General features: G+C 59.6%; 1 protein-coding gene across 3 annotated transcripts in view; it reads right to left on the bottom strand.

Annotated features, from left to right (window-relative positions):
• RBM19 (RNA binding motif protein 19) overlaps positions 1-27,322 on the bottom strand; it is a 134,418-nt gene that overhangs the window by 9,472 nt on the left and 97,624 nt on the right. For all 3 annotated transcript variants that reach the window (XM_021698549.1, XM_021698551.1, XM_021698550.1), the window contains 2 exons: positions 26,369-26,489; positions 7,506-7,618 (listed from right to left, as the gene is read on the bottom strand). In XM_021698549.1, the coding sequence (XP_021554224.1) occupies positions 7,506-7,618; positions 26,369-26,489 (234 nt within the window). The remainder of the gene's footprint in view (positions 1-7,505; positions 7,619-26,368; positions 26,490-27,322) is intronic.

Genomic DNA, 27,322 nt, shown 5'->3' with positions numbered 1-27,322 from the left:
TGTTTGGTGACATCGTAGGTTTGATGAGCTAGCTGTGCATTTGTATTTGCAACATGCATGTGAAAATAAACTCATACATTACAAGTTTGCCCCTGGGCTGTCTAAAATCTTCTCGTGACCCCTGAAGCCTGCACACCATGCTTTGTGAATCACGTTTACACGTTACCTTGGGTCTTCAAACCCTGGGGTGTTGAGGTGGAGGATGAATATGTGGGGGGGCCAGGCCTCACACCCTGATTTTGAACAGAGCAGTTCTGTTGTTTTCTATGTTGGGGTTCTGCATAAAGCTTTTGTTTGGAAAAGGGGGCCCCGTGGCCAAGAGAGTTTGGAACTGTCTAGGGGTGGCTTAAAAATGAACTTGAAAGTTCTGAGCTTTGAGCTACGATTTACTGGCTCTGCCTACGTGGCGCTCTGAGTCCCCCACATTGCTTCTTAGATTTCTTTTTTTTTTGAAGATTCTATTTATTTATTTGACAGAGACAGAGAGGGAGCTCAAGCACAAGCAGGGGGAACGGGCAGAGGGAGAGGGAGAAGCAGACTCCCCGCTGAGCAGGGAGCCCAATGTGGGGCTGGATCCCAGGACCCCAGGATCATGACCTGAGCCGAAGGCAGATGCTTCATCGACTGAGCCATCCAGGCGCCCTGCTTCTTAGATTTCTTAACAGAAAAGCACATGATTTCCCATTATGCCTTTGGCCCAGCCCTCTCTGGTGAACTTGAAGCTCTTCATCTCCACCTGACGACTTATGGTCATCTCCAACACAATGCACATTTATACCCCAACTCCTGGCGTCCCCCAGGCCAGCTCCAGCACAGGCTCACTTCTTTCTTCCCATTGCACAAGCCCCAAACCATGGGGTCAACCCTGCCTTTGCAAACCTCAGAGCTGGAACTCCGTCCGTCCCATGGGCTCCACCTTCCACACGTCTAGGACCTGGCTGCCAGTCACCTCCACCACCCCCGGCCCCCAGATTACTGCAGTGGCCTCTGCACTCACGTCGCTGCTCTCCCCGGGCTCTGCTCACATGCCATCCCCTCAGGGGGCCCTCCCTCGGCCCCTCTAGACACCCCGTACACTCGACAGCCTCAGTGGTCCTATAGCAGGAGCTACCCGCGGGCTGGCTGTCTCCCCACCTTCTGCCATCAGCTGGTCGGGACCAGGAGTGTCGTCTGCTGGGGTCACTCCTGCTCCCCGGTTCCCACGGCCCAGCCTCGTGCACAGCAGCCTCCACGGATATGTTGGCCGCACACACCAAGGTGTTTTAGGTTCAAACCGCGTCGGCGCTGCGGCTCTATGAGGTCCCGGGGATGAAGCCAAGAGCTCAGCCCTTGGGAGCCGATGGTCCTCGAGGGAGTGTTGGGGCCCTCCCATCACCCCCACCCTCTGCCCTGGAGCCCTAGGTGGGCAGGTCAACGCCTGGCGTGAGCCACAGCACGTGCCCGGGGTTGATGCCATTTGATGATATCAAACACCCCGGCCCGCCCCGGGGCAAAGCCCATCAGCAGTTCATGGCAAGTAGGTGCCGAACAGGAAAAGTCTAATCAGGGGAAAAAAAAGACAGGGTGCCTTTCGTTCAAGCTGCCCCGAGTTAGGGATCCAGACCCAGCACATGCGAAGCCTTCCCTCCCGAGCCCCAAACTCGCCTGTAACCCGGGGCCAGTGACACAGCCCCCTGCACAGGGGTGAAGAGAGGACAGTGTGGCCAACCACCCTGCTCAGGCCCAGGCTCTCGCTCACCCTGGAGAAGCAGGGGACCGCCAGGTTGGGAGCTCGGGCTTCCGGCGACGTGAAGCTGGGCACGAGTCCCCGTGCCAGCCCCCTGCATGGTGTCACCTGGGGGGATGCTGCCTGCCTCCGTTTCCACACATCCCATAAACCCACCTCCCACAGCTGCTGGGAGGTCAAAGTGGGGCACGTTCAGTCCATCAAATATTGCCAGGCAGGGGATGGCTCCTGCCCTCCCAGGATTACGCTCTGGTGGGGTGGGGGGCGGGGGGCACAGATGGGAAACCGCGACACAGATGACCATTTACACCTGGGACAGGTGCCGAGCAGGAGTTTGGGTGTGGCCAGAGCTTCTGGGGGGAGAGGGGGTCTGGTCATTGCTGGGAAGGTGCCCAATTCGACGGCTGGGGTAAATATGGGAGTGTCTTATGAGGCAAGTATTCCGTTAATCTTTTATTAACAATATTTCCGGAAAAAAAAAAAAAGCGCTACATAGTCTTAGGGAAGCTCTGCAAAAGAGAAGCGGGGAGGGGGGACCTTCCGCAGGAGGGGAGAATGTGCTCTATTTCTGCAAGGTGCATGCACCAAAGGGTTAAAGTCATTTTCATTAAAATTTAAATTTCAGCAGGCGTTCACTCTCCCTTCCCCATCCTTTGAACGTTTGACTGGCAACCATTTCATATTTCAATCTCGGCAGAACAAATTGAATTAGATGTTGAAACCAAACTCGGCTCTGTTCACCAAAGCTTGCATGCTTGGCTTGCACTAATCCTTTCCTAGATGCTGCAGAGCACAGACAGGGGCTGCGAGCCGGCCCGGCCACAAAAGACGAAAAAAGCAAGCCGAGGAGGCAGCAAAAGAGAAGGAGGGAAAACAGGCGGGCGAGGGCCACTAGAAATTGTCTTGGCCGGCCATGTGGGTCTTCAAGCCCAGGACATGGACCCACATGTGGATCTAGTTTCTGGCCTCGAATCCCCCGGCGCCCTGCTAGTGTTTGATGAATGAATACACGGGCTGAGGATGAGGGGCTGGCCTTGCGGACGCCCCTTCCTGCTCCATGTGCTGATGGTGGCTGCTGCCTGTGGCCAGGGCTCCCGGCCGCCTGGGCGCTGGCAAGAGCCCTTCCTCACATAACGAAGTCTGGGGCCTGGTCTACAAGTGCTGACCCAGGGGCTGGAGCTCGGCTCTCAGAACAGACGATTCTACCATGACAGGGGCACCCCTGCCTGTGGGTGACCCCCCCGGACTGCAGTGTTGGGAAGAGACCCAGCCATACCAGGGCCTGGGGAAGGTCTCAGTTGTTTCCCAAACGCTCCCTGGCAACCGTCAGCTCATCTTCGGTCTGGCTTTGTGCACGAAATGACCAGCTGAACGATGTCCCCGCTCAGCCTGCTTTGGGGCTTGTGGGCAGAGGGCACCCTCTCCAGGCCACCCTCCTGGATGCGGGGACTCCCCATCCTGCCCCATTTCTCTGAGGTGGGCCCAGCAGGCCTGCTGTGCGCACGCCGGGCTCTGACTTCCTGGGGCATCCGCAGGTGTAATGCCCCACGCTTTCCTCTTCGTTAAATGGTGGCAACGATCATGATAGCCACGATTTAGTATCCCCTAGGCTTGCCATAGTCTGCTAAATGCTTCCCACCCATGATCTTTCATTTAATTTTCAAAAAAATCCTACCAGGCCAAAATTCTTCTCGTACCCATTTTAAAAATATGGAAATTGAGGCAGGAGACGCTGAGACCCTGGGTGCAGGTTGCACAAGCAGTGGGTGGTGCGGCCGAGATTCCCACCCCCCCCCAAGTCTTCCTGGAACCAGGGCCCGTGGGTTCTGCCCACCCCTCCAGCTGCAGTACACCCCACTCTCACTGAGCTCTGTGAGACCCCCTGACTAATCCCCCGTCCTCCACCTGCAGGCAGGAGCCAGGACCCTCCTCACCCTGGGCTGTCTGTACAGGACCTTCCCCCAGCCAGGCCCAGGGGCCTCGGTGGCCTCTCCTCCTTCCCTGAGGCCGGCCCCATGTCCTTCCTACCCTTCAGGGTTCCTCGGGATTCACGCCCATGGCTGCCCCCATAGACCGCCAAGCTTCTGCAGTTCCCCGGGGTCTCCGTCTGCTCAGCCTTCTAGAGCCCCGTGTGCACAGACCAACCAAACTCCTGGCCTCCCACCTTGCTTCCGTCCGGGCCTCCTCCCTGCCTCCCTGCAGGCAGGCCCCCGCAGCTCCCCCTCTCCTCACTGTGCCTGTCGGGCAGTTCCAGAGAGGGGATTTCAGGCAGAGCCAGAGGCCAGGGGATTTCAGGCAGAGCCGGAGGCCAGGGGGTGACGATGCCCCCCAACTGGAGGCTCTCGGGGAGGCAGCGGTGTTACCAGAGTCCAGGGCTGGACCCTTGGTGGGACCCGGCACGGGACCCAGGGAAGGGGAGGAATGCCCTGGCTTCTCTCCTCCACCAGCCCCCAGATGCCCGATAGTGCCCCGAGAATCAGAGCCGGCGTTCGTGTGTGTGTGTGTGCGCGTGCGTGTGTGTATGGCCGTAGGGCACACGGGGGGGCGGGGTTCCAGCTCCGGCCTCTGCAAACGGCCAGCCCCACAGCCTTGTCAGCTCAGGTGCCCCCTCTGGCCCTGCCGTCCCCCCCGGCCCTGTCCAGCCGCCAGCACCTCTTCCTAGCTCCCCCTGACCACCCGGGGCCCACAGACTCCTGTGAGAAATGGCTGAGTCTACACGTGCATGAGGATGCTCACCTAACCCCATGGTTTATTCCTCACAGTTTTCCTAGATCGACTTAAGTTCTAGTGTCACTTCTTTTTTTAAAGACTTTATTTTTTGCTAGAGAGAGAGAGAGAGAGAGAGAGAGAGAGAGCATGTGCGCACAAGTGAGCACAGTGGCGGGGGGAGGGTCAGAGGGAGAGGCAGATTCCCCGCTGAGCAGGGAGCCCGATGTGGGGCTCGATTCCAGGACTCTGAGATCATGACCTGAGCCGAACGAACGCAGATGCTTAAGGACTGAGCCCCCCAGGTGCCCCCTATTGTCACTTCTAACTCCTCCCCGCAAGCTCCCCTCTGCAGCTTCCAGGCAGCTCCCCTTCCTCCCGGGAGGAGAGGCGGAATCCCTCCTCTGCGCCCGTGTACTTTACCTAGCTTCACCTGACCATTACCTAGCCGTGCTTTACCTCCTTCCAGAATCATCACAACAGTGGCGGTTCCTATATAGAATTACGATTGTGTGAGTACCTCCTGGCCATTCAAGGTGGCAGTCATTTTCAAAGGGGAAGGGACAGGGCTTGGGGCACTCCCTGCACTAAGTGCTGTGACTGAAAGGAACAGGGGTAGGGACGTCTAAGACAGGGGTGTGGGTGCAGGTCTGGGCACGGGAGAGGAGCAGAATGTAGCTACTTCTGATAAAGTGGTAAGGGACTGTCTCTGAGTGAGGAACAAGAATTTAAACTAAGATCTCAAAGGAGAGATTAAAAAAAAAAGAGTCAGGAAAGATGTGGGGGAAGGGGGTCCCAGGCAGAGGGAAGAGCAAGTGCAAAGGCCCTGGGGTGGGAGTGCACTGGAAAGGCCAGCACAAAGTCAGGGAGGGACGAGTGGCAGGGCCTTCTTACTGGGTGAGGAGCGTGACTTAATTCCAAGTGTGTGGGGGACCCTGAAGGGTTTTAAGCTATGACTTCCATAATCCGGTGCACAGATCCAGCTGGATCCCTCTGGCTGCTTGTGGAGAATGCAGTGCTCCTTGGTTAGGGGAAGAGAGATGAGGGTGGCATACCCCATGGACGTCCTTGGTGGAATGAAGGGGGGGTGATGGGGCACCCTAAGATCTCCAGACAGTGAGCCCCCAGGGTGGGGGGCAGAGAGGCCAGGTGGGGCAGGAAGGAGGGAAGGGGACCCGGTCTCCCAGGCTGGAGAGCTTGTGCTTGGCACCCAATACCAGGCTGGAGGAGTTGGCGGATCCTGCCCTGGGAATGTTTTAGTACTGTCGTCCGAGTCAGTTAAGTGGGTGCCAATGAGGCCCCCTTGTGTACCAGGCTCACGAGTCTGATGACCTCCAGTGGGGTGACTACACCCCCACCATCGGCCTGGCTCTGGCGGGTGTGGCAATGTGGATACGGACTGCGTGTTCAACCAAAAAGACCCACGGGCCCCTGAACAGGATGAGCGGTGGGGAAGAATGGGGTGGGGGGCCCCAGTCACACCCAAGACCCACGGCAACTGGGGGACCTGGTCACCTGAGGGGCTGGCCGGGGTGAGGTTTGACACTGACCCCACCGTATAGCCCCCACCTACACGCGGTGCTCACACCTGATGTCTGTGGGCACAGCCTGCAGAAGCCGGGGAGCGAGCCACTCTGGGTTTGGCCTTTTGCCTCTGTTCCTTCCCAGGGAGGAGGCAGGACTGACTAGGAAGCGCCTGCCCCGTGGGAAGTGGGGAGTGTGCTGAGCCTCACACAGCTACCGGCGCCGTGGAACTTTGCTTGGGTTCCAGGCCACTCTGCAAACTGGATGAAGACTGGAACCTCCTTCCTCCAAAACGCACAGACCAAGTTCTATGCAAAGTCAGAAGGTTCCCGGACTCTCACCTGGAGCCCCAGCCAGAGGTGCCAAATTAAGAAGTAAACAGAAGTGCTGATGGGCATTTCCTCTGGGCTGTACTTGGATTGACTGAGGTAGACACACATCAGGAAGGCACAATACCACCCCCACTGGACAGGAAGAGGAGCTGAGGGTCAGAGCGGACCTCACTGGTCTGAGGCTGCACAGCTGGGAACGGTGAGGCTGGGATTCAGACCCAGGTCAGAGGATTGAGCGGCTCCTTCCTCCCCACCAGCCTGCCTCCTGGCCCTCCCCCAGGGGGAGGCTGTATTTGCAGGCTGGAGTAGGTGTGTGCACTTGGGCGCCCCAAGCGTGGGATAAGTTTTTCGACGGGGCTGGGATGCATTTCAGAGTCCTCCACCCATGAGTAGGGGATACCCGCCATCAGAGACGCATCTTAGGCTCAACCGGCTGGCATCTGGGCTTCGTGAGCGGCTTGGTGGCTTCCCCAGCCCTGGGGTCAGCCCCTGGTGGTCAAACCAGGGCTCAAAGCCCCCTGGGGCAGGACAGAGGCCAGGTCCCCAGCTGTGAGCACTCCCGCAGATGGCCGTAGGTGGGAACTCCAGCTAGCAGCCCTGTAGGGGAGGGCAAGAACAGAAGCTTCTGAGCCGGTCTTCCACCGCAGCTGGGGTATTTCATGGATTAACGCCGCGTGTTTTTCTCACTAAAACCGTACACGATGGGAACAGTTTGCGAGGCAGACACTGGGCCCAGGGAGATTAGGTGACTGGGCCGGGGCCCCCAGCCTGTGTGGGGTGGAGAGGGGGCTTCCTGCCCCGACAGCCCAGCTGTGCAGGAGCGAGCCCCCGAGTCCCTCTGTGCCCCGACCTGCCGACCAGCAAGGTGGGGCCCTGTCTCCCGTGTGGGAGCAGCGGACAGCCAGGCTGGGGGGGACGCAGTTTGTTCTTGCGGCTTCCAGGTCCTGGTGTGGCCATGAGAGACTTCCTAACGTGGCTGAGTCTTGCCTGCCCCCTGGCCCTTGGGTGCCGGGCACAGAGCAGATGCGTGGGGACTGCTGGAACGTGTCACCCGGGACACTGTCCCCTCTGAACTCAGGCTGGGGCAGGGTGGGGGCGCCTGCACTCCCACCTGCACCCCAAAAACGGCGCTCCCCGCCCCCCTTCCCAGCCCACATGGCGGGAGCACAGAAGCCGGAGCGGCTGTCCCCAGTCCCCAGGGCCCTGGAGCCACGTACCCTCTCGGTGCCAGCTCGCAGCTGAAGGGTTTGCTCCTCACTGTCGTTTTCACTGTCTTCCAGATGCTCCAGGATCTCGTCCAACACCACAGACCGCTTTTTCTTCGGGGGCTCTGTGGGAGCCCAGATGGCAAGAGAGGAGGAAAGAACAGCCGAGAGGGGTGGGAGGCGGGAAGAGAGAAATGGCAGGAAGGGAGAGGGACCGGGATGAGCAAAATGGAGGGCGGGGAGGCGAGAGAGGAAACAAGGCACCGGGAGGGAGGAGAGCGAGCCAGAGGAGGGGGCACGAGGGACCAGAAGCCAACGCGGAAGAGAAAACACAAGAGAGGAGAGAGAAACACGGACAGTCAGTCTCCAGCTTCACCAGGGGCTGCCTCTCCGGCTCGGCCTGCCACCCCCTCCCCGGCTTCCACCCGCAGAGGAAACGGCTCCGTTTAGGAAGGGAGTGAGGAAGGCCTCTCCCGGCAGCTCAGAGGTTGATGATCTCTGCCTGCCTTGCAGGGAGCGTAACACCTTCAGAGAGGATGGGTCAAGGGAGGGCAATCACTGGGGAAACAAGTAGAAGCTTCTGCGGCTTTCCTAGAGGTTGCAGACTCTTAATGGTATAGTAGGCGGCTGATACAGCAGGTGCTCAATAAATGTTGGGTGAAATCATGCTCCGAGATTCCAGGGCAGGCACGGAGGGAAGAACAATACAAGGTGGCTCTGGAGAGGAGGGGCTATTTGACTTGGACTTTGAAGGATGCAGAGGAGTTCTCTGTGAGGAGAGGGGAAGGGGGTGCAGACACACAGCATGACCAGAAAGAACGCACATTGGGCTCAGCACACATAGTCCCTCTGGGCTCCAAACACTACTGAGGACCTACTATGTGCTACAGCCCTACTCCTCTCACCAATCCTGCAGGTATGTATGATGATTGCCTCTTACAGGGGAGGGAGCTGAGCCGCAAACAGCGTTAAGTCTAAGGTTACTTAGCTAGAAGTGCTGGAGGCAGGATTTAAACCGAAGCAACGCCAAAGCCACAGTCTCCCGTCTCATGGGAGTCTCCGGTGCTGGCTAGGGAGTGCCAGGGAGACAGAGGGGGGCAGGAGAAGGTGAGCTGGTCCCCTTGGCCTTCCCGGGAGGGATGTGGCAGGGGGAGGCTGGGCTCAGGCCTGGCCGTCCCCATCCTGTCCTCAAACAACACCTCCTCCGTGAAGTCTTCCAGGGGGACAAACAGCCCTGTGATCCTTTGTCTCAACTCCCCACTAGGCCGGGGGCTCCCGAGGGCATGTGTCTCACGTGGGTCTCTCCAGAGCCCAGCCTGGCCCCTGGCCCAGACATGCAGAATCCTGGGCCTCTTGGAGAAGGTCCTGGGCTAGTGACTTGGCCTCTCTGAACCTGTTTCTTCACCATGTTCCTCCCAAGGTGACCGGGGCACTGACTCTGTCTCATCTTCTGCACGGCTACCGGCCTGATCCAGGCACTTTCACCCGAATCCCTGTTCCTGCCACCCCCACATAGCTGGGTCCAGTCTCCACACAGCAGCCTGAGCAAACCTTCTAGAACAGGTGCTATCGCTTGGGGTCTCAAGCTCCTATGGCTTTGCAAGGCAGGGCGAGGGAATCCTGAGTCCTCTAGTGGCATGACTTGAGCTGGCCCCTCCAACTGTGAGACCTCTGCACCTACAGGGCCCATCCCCTGTGTTTGAGCCCCAGCTCCTGCGCCCCCTCCTCAGACGCCCCCCCCCAACCTGCTATCGTGGCACTTCTTCGTTTGGGAATGGAGCTGTCCCATTCACTGCCGTGTCCCCTGCCTCCGCACACGGCCTGGCACCTAGTGGGTGCTCACTAATGTGTGCCCGATGAGGGGAGAAGTGAATGGAGCGGGAAGGCGGGGACGCAGAGAGGCTGGGGAAGCTGTGGGAGGCTGCCCGCTCCCCCCGCCGCCCGCCGGAGCCTGCAGGCCTGTATCCATCATTGTTAGTCATGGAAAGGAAGAGGGGACAGGACGGGCTGGGGGGTAGGGGCGGTAGCCCCTGGCTCAGACACACGCCTCCTCTCCTCGCTGCTTCCTCAACGCTCTTGGTTTCCTTACAATTGCCAGGCTTTGGAGGTGCACAATGGCCTCTGGAAATTGAATTTGTGGGCAGGTAACGGGAGCCGGGAAATAGAAGAGCAGCAAAATAGGGCCTGTGAGCCCGTCACGGACGCCCCCTCCTAGTTACTAACAATGGGGGTGCGAGCTCCTGGGCCGGGCGGTGGAGCCGTGGCCTTGACCTTCAGAGCGTCTCTCGTCTTCCCCGCCGCCTGACCGCTCTGAGGCACTGGCAGGGGGGCCGGTTTCTGCCTACGCCTCCTGGGGCTCAAGCTCTCAGCCAGTTCTGCTCCCGCCCACCTCCGCCTCGGACCTCCACCCCAAGTCTGGGGTATCTCTGGCCTGCAGGACATCGGAAGCCTACTCCGCCCTCCGTCCCAGAGTCCACTCTCGAGGGGCACCCAGGGGATCAGCACCTGTGGCTCCTTTGTCTCCGCCTCCGTGGTGCTGTCTCACCTGGGGAGAAGCCGAAGCCGTCAGGACGGCCGCCAGGCCACGCAGGGGGGGCCCGTCACCTCTGAGCTTCCGGTTACACTCACCCCTGCAGGCATGCATGCACACGGACACGCATGCACACAGACATGCACGCACACAGACACGCGTGCACGCAGTGACTGCCACCCAGGGTCCTTTCCTGGTTGCTGGCCCCCATCTCTCCCACCTCCGGGCCTCGCATCTGCTGTTCCCTCTGCCTGGAGTGCTCCTTCCCCGGGAGCCATGCGGGGGCCTCACCTTTTCAGGGAGGTCTCCCTGATCTCCTTGTTTAAAACCACAAGGCCCCCCAGCGCGCCTGCCCTCCTTCCCTGTCCGTGCTCCTCTGCAGCATCCACCCCTGTGTTTTACTGCGCGGCTTACTGTTGGCCTCCCCCACTGGGATGCCGGCTCCAGGAGGAAGGGGCGTCTGTCTGCACGGTCAAGGCCCGCACCCCCGACGCCTAGAACAGCACGCGGCACACAGCAGATGCTCAGAGAGTACTTGTTGGCCGAATGGACGGATGGCAGGGACAGATGAGACTGAAGAGCTCAGGTTGCTGAAGGACACACAGAAGCAGGCGCCGGACCAAAAGCAGACTTTAACCACCTCCGTTCACGTTTTCGTCCGCTCACAGCAGAGACTGGGCAGTGCCTGCTCTGGGCCGGGCCTGGCAGTGAGTGGGACAGGCCAGTGAGGGGAGATGGAGAAGGAGCCAGAACCACAACCCAGGGCAGCATTAGCTCCATGTGGGCTGTCAGGGCGGCTTCCTGGGAGGAGGTGACAATGTAAACGTGGCCACGACCCAGCTGACGCCCAGCTCCGGCCCTCTCACGCCGCTGTGCTCGTCTCACTACCGGCAGGCGGCTGCGCTCATGTCTTCACGGCATCTCCCACCCTCTGAACCAGCGGGCACCTCTCAACTCGGCCCCGCGGCCCCGCGGCCGCCAGCCATGCTCAGCCTGCCTGGGAGCAGGCCTCGCTGTCCTAAAGACTTGTGAACCAGTTCGTCCATGCCTGTGCCTGGGATGCCGGCCCTGTCCTCGGCCGCCCGCCCGCCTTTCCTCTGAGTCACTGGGTACCAGACACTCCTCCTCTGTGGCCACTTGACAATCACTTAAGAGCCAAACATCCGGCGACACAGCGTGGCAGAACGAGAGAACCCATGCCACCCAGAGCTGGGCTCCAATCCTATGCTTCCCCTCCCTGGTGGCGGCGGGACCTCCGCCCCTCCGAGCCTCAGCTCCCCCTCCCGGGACAGGCAGCGGGGCCAATCCTACAGGAGGCCCTGGGGCAACGGACAGGTGGTGGGCTATTGCAATACAACAAACAGGGGCAGGGTTGGGAGGCACCCGAGGGGTCATCTGGCTGGGGAAACTGAGGCCCAGAGGGAGGGGGATGCAGCCGGCAGAGGGACATACAGGCAGTGCCTCGGCTGAGTCTCAGGAACCCCCTGCAGGAAGGGGTGTCATCACCCCCACTTCACAGCTGGGGAGATGGAGGTGCAGGGCGAAGCGCAGCCCCCCAAGGCCCCCAGCTACCACAAGGCCGCCCCGGGGTTCGGCCTCAGTTGTCCTGTTTGCAGGCCGCACATGCTGTCTGGGTTGTGCCAGGCGCCGTCTCTCAGGGGCCCCGACTCGGGGCGGAGGGCACGGCCAAGGCCGCACAGGAGCCTGACACTGAGATAGGTGCACGGTCACCACGTCTGGCCTTAGGATCACACACACTTGGCTTTGGCACTTCCCCAGCTGCGCGCCCTCGGGCGGGGGTTGGGGAGGCAGTGGGTGCCAACAGGGCGGGGACTGTCATAGGACGGCCAGTACATAGTAGGTGGTCAACGAATAGCTATTGGGTAAATGAATGAAAACGTTTGGTTTGTAAAGGCGGAAGAAGGTACGGTACCCATTCCCCACCCCAGGTTGGAAAACGGGGGGATCCACTGACCCCTGCGGGGCGAGCGGTGTAGGAAGCAGGTCAGTGACTAGCTAACTCCATGGTCTTGCAGGTCAGACAATCTGACGTCCCAGCTCTGCCGCCTAATGGCTCAGTGACCTTGGACAAGTCACTTCAGCTCCCTGGGTGTCGGTTTCCTTGTCTGTACCTGGGAGATGAGACCAGGACCCGTCTCCCAGGGCAGCCGTGAGCATCAGCGAGTCTGTGCACGGAGCCCGGCAAGCTAAGGGCTCGGCACTCGGGAGCTGTGACTGCTCTCGTGGGCCTGGGGCATCTGGCTCGGGTCCGGCCCCCAACCCCCGCCCCCAGGGGACGCGTCGGGCCCGAGTGCCCACCGCACGACACCCAGCACCGCCCGCCGGCCCTGCCTGTGCGCGGAGCACCCTGCTTGCGGGAAGCAGCTGCTGAAATCCCACTTCTCCGACATCAAAAGCCTCAGTGGGTTTTCACCAAACAAACATAATGCAGAACCGGAGAAAGGTGTAAAATAAATAAACGAAACAAGCTGTGCATTTTCTTTCAGCATTACAGCTGCACCCGAAGATAAACAACAAGTGAATGTCACCAAACATCAATACCCGAGAAATTAACTTGACAAAAAACCCAGCCGTCCCCCAACAACCCCCCAGTCCTGCCCCCCTCCCCACCCCCCGCTCCTCCAACCACCATTTTGCATTTCTGGAGTTCCCATCTAATGATTTTATTTTTCAATTAATTCCTTGACAGAATGCCAGCCCGCGTCTCTCTCCCGGCCCCGCCTGGCGCTGTCGCCCCGTGTGGAAGGCACAGGCAGGCGGACAGAAAGGCGCGAGCGGTGGGCGGGGGGCCGCCAGGAGGGCGAGCAGAGCGGGGGACGAGGGAATCCTGAAAGGGCCCCGAGAGGAGCAGAGTGGGCAGCCAGGGGACGCTGGCGGCAGGCTGCCAGGATCGGGGCCCGCTGCTCAGGGCTGGGCCGCCTGGGGCAAGGAGCCTCGCGTCTCTGTGCTGCGCCCCTGCACTTACTGAACGGTAGCCCGCTCGGACGGCACCTGGGGCTCCGGGAGGGTAAACGTACTCCAGTCTTTCTAGCAGCGCCAGGTGCGCAGTGACCGCTCAGTGAAGGCTGGCCCATCTTAGGCTTGGTGACGGATGCTGCTGCTGGATTCTGACCTGCGGGCAGGTCACCCCCTTTCTTCACACTGGGGGCAGAAATAGTAGCCCTGGGCCGGTGCTGGAGCCACTGTGGGTGCCCCATCCTGGTGGCCGCCTGCATCACTAGCGCGTGGCTCTGGACACGTCAGTGGCTGTCTCTGGCCACGGGGGTATGCGTGGCCCTGGCCCGGGGCCGGCTGGAAGTGTTGGGGACGTGAGCCCCCGCGAAACCCTCCCCGAGGGAGGTGTGTTGATGGGGAGTTGGTGGACACACGTCCCAGCCCCCTCGACTCCCGGGGGACAGCTCTGAGGTGTGTGCCACACAGAGCTTGGAGGGCCCCGGTGGGCTGAGCACCAGCTGCCTATGGTGGGGCCTGCTCCCTGAGACCCCCGGTGGACTGGTCCCCTCGTTTCCTCCCCACTCCTCATGCGCTTCCTGGGCTCACCTCCTAGGTGATCTGCTTGGTAGCCAACTCCACGTCTTAGGATCTGCCCCTGGGGAGCCCACACCAGGACACCATGGCTACAGGTGACCGAAGGAAGCCTCGCACGTGACAGGCCCGAGATAGAGCGTTTGAATTTGCCGACATGATTTAAGATTTAAAAAGCTAGTTACTAATATGCAAACAAAGGGGAGATGCTACACAAGAGTCTCTATTTCTAGTTTCTCCGGAAACTGGCTGACCGGCCACCGTGGGCCCATGAACACACCTGAACGTAAGCACCTGCTACCTGCCAGGCCTGGGGTTGGGGCCACAGCCATGGAAAAAACTCCGAGGGACGGGGCGCCTGGGGGGCTCAGTCGTTAAGCGTCTGCCTTCGGCTCGGGTCATGATCCCGGGGTCCTGGGATCGAGCCCCGCGTCGGGCTCCCTGCTCCACGGGAAGCCTGCTTCTCCCTCTCCCACTCCCCCTGCTTGGTTCCCTCTCTCTCTGTGTCTCTCTCTGCCGAATAAATAAATAAAATCTTTAAAAAAAAACTCCGAAGGATATTCTGAACGGCCAGCCATGGTGGCCGTGTCGGGGCCCCAGGGTGGGCAGGGCCCAGGCAGCTGAGGGTGAGCTGAGAAGCAGAGGGGGACCGCTGTATTCCCTGGGCCTCCGTGTCCCAGGCACCTGCTGGCTCTGAGCGGCGGGCTGGGTGTGCACTGGGAGGAACCCCACAGGCTGCGGGTGAGCAGTGGTTCTAAGGAAGTCACCTGACCACACTTCCCCAGTCCCACCGGTGATGCCTAGGGTCCCGTGGCTCAGTGGCCCGCTCTGCCGTGGAGGTACTAGCATGCCCCCCCCGCCCCGGAAAGAGCTCTCAACAGAAAAGGCATGAACAGAGCCCCCACCCACCTACAGCGGCGGTCTTCATCCCCAGCTGCCCGACAGAATAATCGAGAAACTACTGAGGCCGGGACTGCCCCCCAGAGGTTCTGATGTGAATGGCCTGGGGGTGGGCGCTGGCTCCTGAGACTGCGGATCACTGCCCTTAGGAGTCACCACAGTGCTAAGGGCTCCGCCTCGCTGGGAAGCAGGAGGCGGCGTGCGGCCTTGAAGGTGGCCCTCGCTCTGTGTGTTCCACGCAGCTGGCCCAGAAGCTCCCCATCCACAGGGCCTGGATTATCGTGGATTTAGCCCGTCGCAGGGCTGTGGGGCCGGACTAAGCCCTGGGGCTTTCAGGCTCCGTCCTGCATGTGTTTGCATTAGTTACAGATGCTGGAGAGGCGGGTACAGGCTGGGGAGGACGAGGAGTGGCCAGGTGAAGGTGACTCACTGCAGTGGAACAAAGAAAGGAAAAGGAGGCAGAACAGCTGGAAGGCATCTCCCACTCCCCTGCCTCGGGCCTGGAGGGATCTTTCCGTTTCTAGTAGTGGCTTGATGGGCACGAGCCTCCTGTCCCCCTCCTCTTGGTACAGCCCTGGGCTGGGAGTAGAGACTGGAAGGGGAGGATGTGTCCTCAGGGGCCAAGCTGGAAGGAAGTCTGCACTGGATATGGACGTGTGTGGGCCTCAAGCGGCCAGGCAGGCACGGGAGGGGAGACGATAGGGTGGGCCGTGGACTGTGGCAACTCGGCCCAGATGCCCTATGGGCCCGTAGCACCAGGGTGGTCAGAACTGATTTCTCCAGAAGCCAGAATCTTGATTTTTCAGGTCAAATCTTCTGATAGCAAAATAGTGGCCATTCATTTAAAAAAAAAAAAAATTTATAGGCAAAATAAAGATCTGCAGCTGAGCTCAGTTGATAGCTCACCTGCGCAGCCTCTGATTTATGGTCTCTCTCTTCTCTGTCTACAGAACCCCGCTAGTCTCACTTGTGGCCACGACGCGGGAACAAAAACCTCCCCGTCTGTCTTGCTTTTCGTGGGTTTCTCTGGCCTGGGCCAACCGACAACTCAGAAGCAAAATCGGCTGCCCCCTGCCACCAGCCACAACCCTGGAGGGAAGCCCACCCTCCTCCCGCCCCTCTTTCCAGCACTCTGGTCCCCAGGTCCCCGAAACCCCGTCCAATCCGGGCCCGGCCCCTTCCCCTCCCAAGTCGCTCTGAAATTCTCCTTCTGTCAGTTTAATTCTGTGATCGATGAGGAAGAGCAGGAGAAATGGCCCGGCACAGCTGGTTTCCCCGTTAGCCCTAGCAGGGATTCCTGGCCTCGCTGGTGACGGCTGAGTGAAATGTTTGTGGAACGCAGAGAACACAAGTCAATAACAATTTAGCTGGATTGGGAGCAAGTACCTTCCCCGCACGGACAGCCGCTCCCGGGGGAAAGGGAAGAGAGTGCAGGATATTGCTGAAGCGCCGGGAAATATTTCCAAAACACCACTCCGAGAGGCTCAGGGCGTGGGGCAGGAAGGAGGGAAGAGGAGGAGAGGAGGTGGCCTGGAGACACCTGCTCCTGCCGGCTCCGGGCCCCTCCAGCCTCCCCGGCACCTCGGCAGGGGGAAGCATTCGGCTGTCTGAACGTGGATCCCTCACCACTGCCAGCCATTTGCACCCTTGCCAGCAGCTGCCGCCCAGGAGCTGCCTGACCAAGACCATTCCCGCTTCTCCACGTGTCTTCGCTAGACTCTGCCTCCTCCAGCTGGGATGGCGGGGGGCGCTCGAGGAAAGAGCTGGTCTCCCGGCCAATTTCAACCTCTCTCCTGGTGCCCCCCAGAAAGGACGAAACCCAGCACTCTGGCCAGGGAAGGCAGTGCCCTTCCGAGAGGGCAGGGGTAAGACGCCCCTCAGGCCCTGCGGTCCCCGTCCCCGCGGTGGCAGGTGGGACAGTCCCCCTCAGCTGCTTCCTGCCGGGGCGCTCGATGCCTCTGGAGCAAGGGCTGCCTGCCTCCATGAAGCCTTGAGGAGGGAACGAGAGGCACCCAAATGGAGGAATAAAAATGCGGCAAGGGGAGCGTCCAGGAAACTTCTGTCTCCAGGGAGCTGGAAAGATCCACAGCATAGGGATATTTTGAATAATAAATTCTGTGACTTCACATACTTGCTTGAACTTTCCCGACTGTGATTTTTAAAGCCCAATGATTATGTTTTCATGGCCAAGATCAAGAAGGCATATTTGCAAGGGCTGGCGTGGGGATAACAGGCTCTCCTGGTCCCCGATCTTTTGAAAATGTGCCGTCCTAGGAATGATTAAGTTAGGGAAGGGGGGGGGGGTTGGTGAACTGTTGCAGACTTTAAATATCATCTGTATGCTGATGACTTCCAAATTTATATCTCAGCCCAGACTTTGCCCCTGAGCTCCGAACTCATAGATCTATCTGCTTGACATCTCACGGGGAGTCCTAATAAGGTGTCTCAAACCCCACGTGCCTCCCAACCCCCACCTGCTTTTCCCAGCTTCCTGGGCTTCATCACCACGAGGCACCACCATCCTTTGAGTGGCTCTGAACAGAAATCTCCACACTGGCCTTAATTTCCCTCATGCCTCCCAGGAGCAAATTAGGCTGGCTCTACGTTCACCACATAGGCCCAATCCACCACCTGCTTCTCTCCATCCCCCGGTCTTTGTCCCCAACCAGGCCACTGCCCCTGCTCGCTGGGAGGACCACGATGGGACTCCTACCTCCATTCTTGCCCCTCTACAATGCATGCACCATAGAACAGGGAGGAAGAGGTCTGACAGTGTAAATCCTCCCTTCTTAAATCTTTGAGGGACTTCCTGCTTTATGTTGAATAAAAGCCAGGCTCCCTGCCAGGCCCCACAAGGAGCCCTGCTGGCCTCTCTCCAGCTTTGTTTCCTAGCATTCTCCACCCTGGAACTGCTCTCTAGCCACGGTGGCCTGTTATGACTATGCTCCTGCCCCAGGGCCTTTGCACCTGCGGGTCCCTGTGCCTGGAATGTTTTCTCCCCCCCCCCCCCCCCCAAGCCGCCCCGATCTTGGGCTGGCTGGCTTTTTTCCTCCCATCAAAAAAACACTGACTCCTTGGAAAGACTTTTTCTAGGCCAGGGCTGCGCCAAGAGGAGGGGGAAATCTCTCCACTCCTACCCACCCCTGAGGAGCATCTTGCTATCCTTTCTAATTTCCTCCACAGGGCTTGCTATCATCCTAACTTTGTTATTTACTTTTTCTTTTTGGCCATCCGTCTCTCCCCCTGAAATATCAGCTCTACGAGGGCAGGGGCCTTCTCTTTGGTTCACTGCTTGGTCCTCAGGGCTGAGTAAGGCTTGATCATGAGGTGGTCAATGCAAATTGAGCACATGAATCAATGAATGAATGAACGGAGTAAACGAGGGGCAGAACAATGGGGTCTCCTTCCCAGGGAAAGCTGGAGTTCTTAAGCAGAGACTTCAGTTGGGGGGGGGGGGGGCGTGAGGGTGTGGCCGTGGTGCTTCTAGAACTGTATACTCTCTGAGAAAGGAGAGGTCATGGTAGGGGGAATTAGCCATCCCCATGGCTTTTAGATAAAATAAGGGCAGCCATTTCTCGAGCCCCAGGGGCTGCATACTTTTTCTGTAAGTGGGGAGGCAGTAAATAGTTTCGGCTTTGCAGCCCACAGGATCTCTGCGGCAGCCCCTCTGCTCTTCCCTCGCAGTAAGAGCACGCGGCCCGACCGACCACGGGAACAAACGGGCACGGCCATATGCCAAAAAAAACTTTTATTTACGAAAACAGGCTGCAGGCTGGATCTGGCTGTGGGCTCTGGTTTGCAAGAGCTGCTCTACCTGGATTGGGAGGCCAGGTCCAATAAAGGGGGGGCGATTTGGGATTTGGGGGCTTCTGCGGAATAGGGTGTGGTGAGATAGGGTTAGCTGTTCTGCAGTGTGCAAAGCTGTGTGCCCTCTGGCAATTCACTAGACCTCTCTGGGTCTCAGTGTGCAGCCCAGAAAGACGGGAACAGCACTTCTTTCCAGTGAGCTGGGAGGCTAAAATGGGATGCCGTCCCCAAACCCTTCAGCCGTGCACCCCGCGCAGAGCGGGTCCTCCACTCAGCCCTCTCCCCTCCTCTTCTCCTGCACCTGACTTGGTCTTTAATAAGAAGTCACGTGGCTGCCTCTTTCAGACTGGTGGTGTGTCCAGGCTCAAGGTGGGGGAACAGCTGGCTTCAGGCCGAGCAGGGCTCCAGGGCTGGCTGCACAGCTGACGGTCCAGCATCCCTGCACCCCGGCTTCCCTCCAGTGAGCTGACAGTGAGGAGGGACTGAGCCGACTCCCGCACCGTGGCTGCTAGAGATGAGATGCTCGGTCAGAATGGGCCCTTCCGATGATCGTGTGTCCGGCCCACAGACAGTTAAGGAGTGCCCACTCTGTCCTAGATGCGGGGCCACGCGGGGGATGCGGAGATGGGCCCTGTGCCCTGGAGGGCAGAGCCTCGTGGGGAGAAGAGACATCAGACAATCACACATGGGAACACAAAGTGGCAGGAGGACGGGGCGAGGGGCATGAAGGGGGAACTGAGCAGACAAGGAGTACCAGGGAGAGGGCCAATCTCTGACGCTCTGGCTGAGAGCTGCGGGCGAGGGGGGCCGGGGTCGGGCTGCCAGGACGAGGGCACCGGCAAGTCAGGCCCCTTCGCCAGCTGGTCCCCGACTGGGGGGTGGGCAGCGTGTGCTGGAGGGTGCTGACCCACCGGGACGGGCACCCGTCCACCCCCGGAGAGCGCAGATCTCCCGCCCCGGCCCGGGGCCGGCTCGGGCGGGTGGGGGAGGCGCCACTGCCATCTGCTTGCCATGCCGGTCATGTCTGCGCTCCCGGCTCCGGGGCTGAAAGGTGCAACCGCTAACCACAGCCCATCAGGCCTCCCAGCTGGAATAAGACCACGGCGGGAAGCAGAGCCGCGCTCCCGGCCCAATAAAAGCCTGTTTGCCCGGGCCTCCCTGGCTGTGCGGGCTCTGAAACAGAGGGTTCTGCGGGTGGATTGCTTCTCTACCATTATATTCTCTCGGTGCCACTCGCGGGTACCGCGGCCTGCCGAGGCCCTGAAAGCTTCTCGATGCCTCGACCCTGCTGGTTCGTAACACGCTCGGGAAGAAAAGGACGCAGCCAGTGGCCGACTTTCCTCTTTCTTCCCTCCTTGCTCTCTCTTTTCACCCTCCCACAAGCGAAGCGCTGAAGAATAGCACTTCACCTAGCGGGGGCCGCGAGGTGCAGAGGGGAAAGCCGGTTCTGGGCCGGGAGGGGAGGCGGGGGCGGGACAGGGGCGAGGGGAGGACGGCTCTGTGCAGGATGGCCGTCTTGCTATTCCCTCTCAAAGCGCCTCTGTCTGGTGTCAAGACCCAGGGCAACTTTGCCAATGACATTCAGAGACCTGCTCTTTGCTGTTCAATGTGACGGGCGTATCGTAGGGAAACGTAATACCCTGCCATCTTATGGGGACAAGGGATAGGATGAAGGCTTCCAGAGGGTGGGGATGCCAGGGGGGGGGGTTTCAAACAAGCTTCTTTGGCTGCCAATACAGGAGCCTCGGTGAGCGGCGAGCACCAGGCTGGGCACGGAGCACATCTAGATCCCACACCTGCGTCGGAAGGCAGGGCGTTACGAACGCCGTCTCCCCAGCGAGGAATCCTCCTCCCCCTCCTCCTCCTCGCTGCTGTGTACTAAGCGTCTACTGTGTGCCAGGCACGGGGCTACAGGCTCAAGACACGGGAGACGATCTGGCATCCAAAGTCAGATGCAAATGCACCGTCCTGGGTGCTGCCCACGTGCTGGGCACCTCCATTCTCTCACACACGCGGACACACACACACGCACTCGGTTATCGCCCAGCCTTATAAAAACCAGGGCTCCTCTTTTGTCTCTCTTCCTTGTCCTGAGCACATCCTCCCTCAGCCTGGCTTGACCGGGCGGCCCCGAGAAGGAACAACTGGGGCAGTGACATGTGCCACACGCTCACTCGTGCCAGGAGCATTAGAAGCATCGTCTCCTTGAGCCCCATGGTTCCCCAGAGGAGGTGGGCGCCCTCGTCCCGCCGTACGGATGACAGAGCTGAGGCCAAGTGCTGCGCCCGAGGACAAAGAGCAGGTATGGGGACACACCCCCGGGGGTAAGCGGAAGGGGCATCGGTGCGCACCCTCTGATACAAAGACTCAGTCCAGCAGGATGGCCAAAACCCCAGGTCTGACTCCTGACTCGGCCGCTGGTAACCGGGTGCTCCCTTGGGCAGGGTATCTGTCCTCTCTGTGCCTCAGTTTACTCATCTGTGAAGCAGAAGCTCATGACGGTATTTACGTCCTAGGACTCTGCAGGATTGATACCTGCAACCTCGTCGATAACACCTGGCACGGAGTAAGGCTTAACAGATGAGAGTTGTTACAGCAGTACTAATGATAATTAGTCTTATCTAGCCTGACGTACACGGAGCCGTCCACCTTCACCTAGGCTCATCAGGGACCCATGGTTGGAGAGAGGTGCTGGCTGCAGGGGTGTGGAGCTCTGGGTTCGCCAGCTAGCTTCATGCCTGGGCCTGCTGATTGGTTGAGACGCCTGCCTGTGATTCCCCGGCCCACATTCCACGGGGAGCCCGGGGAGCCCTTTGTCGTGGCCTCGGGGCTTGGGCTGGGCAAACAGGGCTGGGGCCTCCACCTGAGATCTGAGTGCCTTCCTGGCAGAGCCTGGCGTGGAGGGAGGAAACTGGGCATGGGTCCCACCTGCCCTCGCAGTCTGCCAGGGCCCTGGAAACGCTGAACAATGCGGATTTCGACACAAATGAGCTGGGTATTTTTCGCCACAGGGAAGGGGCAGAGCGGGGAAAAGGGTCCAGCCAGGAGAGCAGGAGGCCAGCAGCCCTATTCTGAACATTCAGGGCTGTGGAGGCGCCGCCCATTCCCCCCGAAGAGCTCAGACAATGGGGTGGGTGGGTAGGAGGGACTGCGGGCTCCAGAGCACCTGTTCTGGGCCGACTTGTCTACCCGCCCCCCACCCCCCAGGGTCCAGCTAACGTGGGAAGGACGGATGGAGCCATTGCCCTGAGTACAGGGTGCTTAAGCCGGACTGTATGAGCTCAAACCTGGCTTCCACCATTCACGGCCTGCGTGACCCCAGGCAAGCGACTTCATCGCCTCCTTCCTTCATCTGTAAAATGGGAAGACACACACCTCTACCTCGGGAGTGCCCTGTGGTGGGGGGGCGGGGGGGAATGCCCTGTGGGCGAAAAAAACCAACAAGGCAGCTCCTGATGCTTTTGTTTCTCACAGATCATCTTCAGGACAATTCTATAAGGCGGTGAGTGCCTTGGTTAGCCTCCCTGGTTGGTGAAAGGGGAAACGGAAGCCCAGAGGGTGCACTGACGTCTCCCTGGACACTCAGCCAGGGAGCAACAGAAACCGGGTGTCCTTGATTACAAGGTCAACGCTCTTTCTCCTACAGCCAACCTCTTGGGGACCAGGAGCTTATGGGAAATCTGATGACAAGAGATTCTCTTGCCAGAGACATACACACGCGCACACACACGTGCATGTGCATGTACGCACGCACACCTCCCCCCCCCCCATGACATTTCTGGGTGTTCACAGCTCCTCTGAGGCCAGCCCTAGACTAGGATCCACGAAGACCAAGTTTCACGGATTCTAGGGTACAAATCCCTGTGTCTTATCTTGCTGTGTTCTGGAGAGAGCTTTCTTTTGTTTTCCAAGGATTATCACGTGTTTCTTTGAGAAAGAGTGCTGGGAAACACGACCGGGAATGACTTTACTTTCAGGCTGTTGCCTCTTCTCGACCCAGACAGGTGAGGCCAGTGTGGAGGTTCGACACGCGGGCGGGCGCGCGTCTGAGAGACCCCTCCAGATGGGAGGCCTCCCCTCAGCAAAGCCGGCCGGCCCCCACCCCAGCCACACCCCTGCTGTTCGTGGGCACCACATGGGCTGGATATTCTCCGGTGCCCCCGATCCATCCTCTGCCCTGCTGTCCCCTGGCAGGTGTCCCTAGGGGACCTGGCCCTCCGGCTTACAGATGCAATGGGCCAAGGGGAGACCCAGAGGGGAGCAGAGGTGGGAGGGGAGGAAGCTGCAGGCATTTTCCCCCAGCTCCCCCCCTGCTTTGGGGAGTTCTCCGGCACTGGCTGTGGCCCTCTATACTAGGGGACTGAGTAGGTGTCTGCAGGCCCTGCTCTCGATGGACCCCAGGGGCATCATTTCCTCCCCGCCTGTCCCTATAGGCCCTGGGGATGGGAGGACTGCTACTCGCTACTGCTCACCTCTGGCCCCTGCCCTCACCTTGGCATTACAGGCTCTTCCTGCCAACCCCTGGGGTAAATTCTGTTCCCTGGTGGGACCCTGCCCATCTTCCCTTGATGCGGGGAGGGTCTGTCTGGTAGCACTTACTTCTGCACACTCGGTTAGCTCAGAGCTCATGACCCCTTCCAGAACCTGAGAGGGCAATATTCCTCCAGGGGCACTCAAAGGGGGTCCAAACACAGAGCTGGGCTGACCCTCAAAACTGACCTCGGGGCTCTCCTCTCACCTTGCACTTGAGCCTTCCCGCCTATAAGCGGGGACACGGTAACGCGCACCCCACAGGGCCTTCTATGAGGACATGCTGCGTCAATTCCAGAGGGCCGCCTGGCATTTTCCATCATGATCTGTTATTCATCCCCTCCATTTCTGGAAGGGACCCAGGAGAGTCTACAATTCAGGGCTGGATGAGTCAGGATGAGGGAAGCCATGCAGGAAATACTCATACACCCCAGATCAAATAAAGGCCCCAAACTTCCGGAAAATGGCATTTGCTAATACCATGCAGAACAGGGCGGCAGGGTGGGGTGGGAGGCTCTAGAGCTGGCCCGGAGTTCACATCTGCCCCTTTCCAGCTGCGTGACCGTGGGCGTGCCTCAGTTTCTTTGTCTATAAAACGGAGACAGCAGCGCCTACAGCTGCTACTGATGTCGCGAGGCTAAGTGAGACGGGGCAGGTCATGTACTGGGGACGGGCCCTGACGCAGAGTGAGTCCTTAATAAACAGTAGCTGTCACGTGTCACTCCAATGCTTGCTTGGCCTCAGTTTTCCCATCCGTAAAATGGGGCCAATCAAGGGCGCCTGGGTGGCTCAGGTCATGATCCCAGGGTCCTGATCCCTGGTGCTCCCTGCTCAGCGAGGAGTCTGCTTCTCCCTCTGCCCCTTCCCCTGCTCCTGCTCTCTTTCAAATACATCAATAAAATCTTAAAATTAAAAAAACAAAACGAAACACCGGGGCTCATCATGCCCATCTCGCAGGGCTGCTGGGGAATGCAGGGGCAGACGTGTGGAAGGAAGCTCCTGCCTCTATTCCTGCCGTGGCTGTACCTGGCCTGTCTGGGCCACGGCCTTCAGCGGATACTCGGAGACAGCCGATCCCGCGGAAACGCTCCCGACCGAGTCTTTCCGCTGGGGTGAGGCAATAATGCTGTCTTTGGAACTCAATTTATTGAAGGGGGCTTCTCTCCGACGCAGGGCAGAACTGCTGAGCCTGCAGGCCGCCGGCCGCGGGGGTGGGCGGTGCAGAGGAGCGGGCGAGTCCCTTACACAAACATTTGCCGACGGGTGCATTTGGGCCTGTCAATGGCTGTCGATACAGATAGGTTCGTTCCCTTTTGGCACGTCAGGATTTGGGGACTTATTGAGTTGTAAGCTTGGGACTGTGTACTCAGTCCTGATTTCTCTGGTTGTTCGTGCGCCTTTGCTGGGATCTTCCCCAGCCTCAGATGGAGGGCAGGGCCCGGCCTATGCCAGACGCTGTGCCAGGCACGGGGGGCGCCCAGAGAGGAACCCGAGGACACAGTCTCCATGCGGGGAAAGGCATTAGTCCAGTGAGGATAAACCATAATGAAATAAATTATGACACGGCACGGAAGTATAGGAATGGAGCTGGGAGAGCAGAGGATGGAGCTGTTACTGATACGTAAGGAGGCGGGCAGAGAAAGGGAGGGCTTCCTGGGGGAGGTGTCATTTGAGTTGGGCCTTAATGGCTGCACAGGCACTGCCTGCTTAGTAAAAACTCGAGGGCCAAGCATTCTGAGCAGAGGGAAGAACACATGGGAAGACACAGAGCACCGCAGGGCATTCGGGGAGGTTTGGTGGGGCTGGGCTGGAAGAGGCCCCTGGAGTGGGTAGGGCAAGGGCGTATTCTGAAGGGTCTGGCAGGCTGAACTACAGCCAGAGGCTTTTGTCCCTGTCTCTGTGGCGTTCGTAGCACACCTGAGGGGGATGCAGTCTTACATCCCTGAGACACTGCTGGGAAGCCCTGCTTGCTAGCCCGGAGCAAGACCGGCGAGGCCCAACTGGAGAACTGCCACCCTATACGGGCCGCCTCCTCTGCGGGTTCCCCTGAGCCGCTGCCCAACTGGGGAAACAGAGTGTCGCTGACTGGGACAGTAAATGATCACGTCCTGGCTCCAGGCTCCATCCCCACACGGGCTTTGTAGCCAACACCCCCAGGCTGCCCCAGGTGACACTGTTGGCTCCCCGCTGCCCAGTGGGGATGGGTGAGGGGAGCAATGGCAGGCGCCTGGGGTAACTGGCCCACCCAGGAAAGCCCCCGAGAGCCGTGAACCCTCCAGTTGTCCCTGGGACTCCTGGGTGGAGGAAGGCAGCCTGCCACCTGAGACCTCAGAGCAGCCGTGGCCGATGCCGTGGCTGAAACTACGGAGCCCTGTCGCCAAGCCCGGCTTTCCCAGGCAGGTGGGAGGAAGAGACGCATTCCCGGCCAGGTGAGGCCACTTCCTGGGCAGCCATCACTAAAGCCAACTGGATCCTAAGTGGGTGGGAGGCTAGCAGCTGCCCTTTACTGCCTGGCCGTGAACGCACTTCTACGATGCATGGGAGAGGCGTGGAGATGGGATTCATGTTCAAAGGTCCCTCGATATCCCGAGTGCGGGGGTGCACACTGGGAGGGCCAGTTGGGGGCACCTGCCACGCCTTCCACATGCCCACTGTGGCCTGGTGTTCTCAGGACTTTCCCTCATTCCCTCCTGCTGATTCCCCAGCAACTTGCTGGATAGGATGAGGCCCCTTGTGAGCCAGCCCCCACTCTCTCCACTTTCTCTGTTTCAGCCACGCCGGCCTCCCTGCTTCTCCAGGTGCCAAGCTCAAGGTCCCCACTGCTCAGACAGCCCTTTCGTGGGCACAAATGTCACCTCTGCAGGGAGGCCTTTCTAGACCACCCACTCAAGTAATGTATCCGGCCTCTTCCATTCGAACCCACCACCCAGCTAGGTCATAGCCTCACCGCTGTGCCAGAGGAGAGCAGGTGCTCACTGAGTATTTTCTGGGGATGGATTGAATAATCACCGAGGCCACGTGATGCCACCAAAGTGTGTAAGAGGTGGAGTCAGGTCCTGGGACCATCAGGCCCCCAGCAGCGAGTGGACGGTCCTCAAACAGAGTAACCGAGGAGGGTCCACCAAAGAGGCGGCAGAGGGCAGGGGTTTCAGTGTGAGTGACCCCCTAGGCTGGCCACGGGGCCCTAGAGAGAAAGTGCCGGGTAGAGAGGGCAACCAGATGTGAGCTGTGGCCTTGGGTGTCAGCCAGCCAGCTGGCAGGATGGAAGGCGGGGGCCGGGAGGGTGGGATGGGGAAGGGATAAACCTCCTGACCCCAGTCTCCGCCTCTCCCCAATTTCCTGCCAGGCCTCCCAATGAGCCGACCTAGCTGGAAGCTAAAGGGCATGGAGGCTACGGGGGCCGTCCACACAGATCAGCCTCTTGGTGTGAAGCAGGGAAAGAGGGGTGGAGAGCAGATCTGGGGGGCACAGAGAGGACATGCAGCACGCGCAGGGAAGGAGACAGGGCATCTCGCCCGATGCAGCCCAAGGGCAGTCCTCTCGGGAGCCCCGGCGCACTTACCGTGGAAGTGCTCGGCTGTCTTCCGCCGCAGGGCCTGCAGGCTCACCTCCGAGTCAGCCCACTCCAGGACCAGTCTCCGGCCGTACAGGTGGGTGCTGTGACACAGCGCATGGAAGGCTTTCTGGGGGAGCAAGGACAGGAAATGAAACTGCGAGTTAGTGGAGACCAACTGCAGACGCTGCATCCTGTCCCCCTCCCGCCTGCTGGCGCCTCCAGCTCAAAGGCCAGGTTCTAGCCCTTGTGACACCTGCTCTCTGGTGAGGGTGTGGGAGCTGTTGGGCACTTTATTCAATTAGCGGGTTACATTCCCAGGGAGACAGCTGCAAGTGACCATGCCGTCAATATAACCGCCTATAACTGGTGCCCGGGCCCGCGGCCGGCTCCTTTCCCATGCTGTGTCCTGTCTGGGGAGGGCCACCCCATGAGCTGGTTCGCCTCCCACTGGGCCACCAGGGGCCACAGGCCCCTTGCTTTTGCCTGGTGGCTCTGTCCTTCGCTAGCCTCGAGGAGTCTGTCCCCCATCTCTCTCCACTGCCAGAGGCCAGGCTGCCTTCAACCTCTGGAAGGCCCTCGCCCTCCCAGGCGCTGGCTCCTTCCCCTGGCTCAGCAGCTCCGTCCTTCTGCTCTTCGCTGCTCCTGGCGTCCGAGTTCTGCCTACTCCCCTCTCTGGTGTTTGGGGCTGCTTTACTGAGATGTAACCCACACACTGTGCAAGTCACCCATCTGAAGTACGCGGTTCACTGGTTTTCAGGATATTCAGAGTTGTGCGGCCATCACCACGTGAAGTTCAGAACACTTCATCATCATCCTCCCGGAAGAAACCCCACACTCAGGAGCGGACACTCCACACCCTCCCCCTGGCCCCCGGCCAACACTAGTCTGCTTTCTGTCTCTTTGGATTTGCCTGTTCTGGACAATACCAATGAATGGAACCACGCGGTCCTGGCGAGCTCC

The sequence above is a fragment of the Neomonachus schauinslandi genome, chromosome 14 (assembly GCF_002201575.2).
Source record: "Neomonachus schauinslandi chromosome 14, ASM220157v2, whole genome shotgun sequence".
In the NCBI taxonomy this organism is placed as follows: domain Eukaryota; kingdom Metazoa; phylum Chordata; class Mammalia; order Carnivora; family Phocidae; genus Neomonachus; species Neomonachus schauinslandi.
The sequence above is the reverse complement of the archived record's forward strand: the minus strand, read 5'-3'. Positions and strand labels throughout refer to the sequence as shown.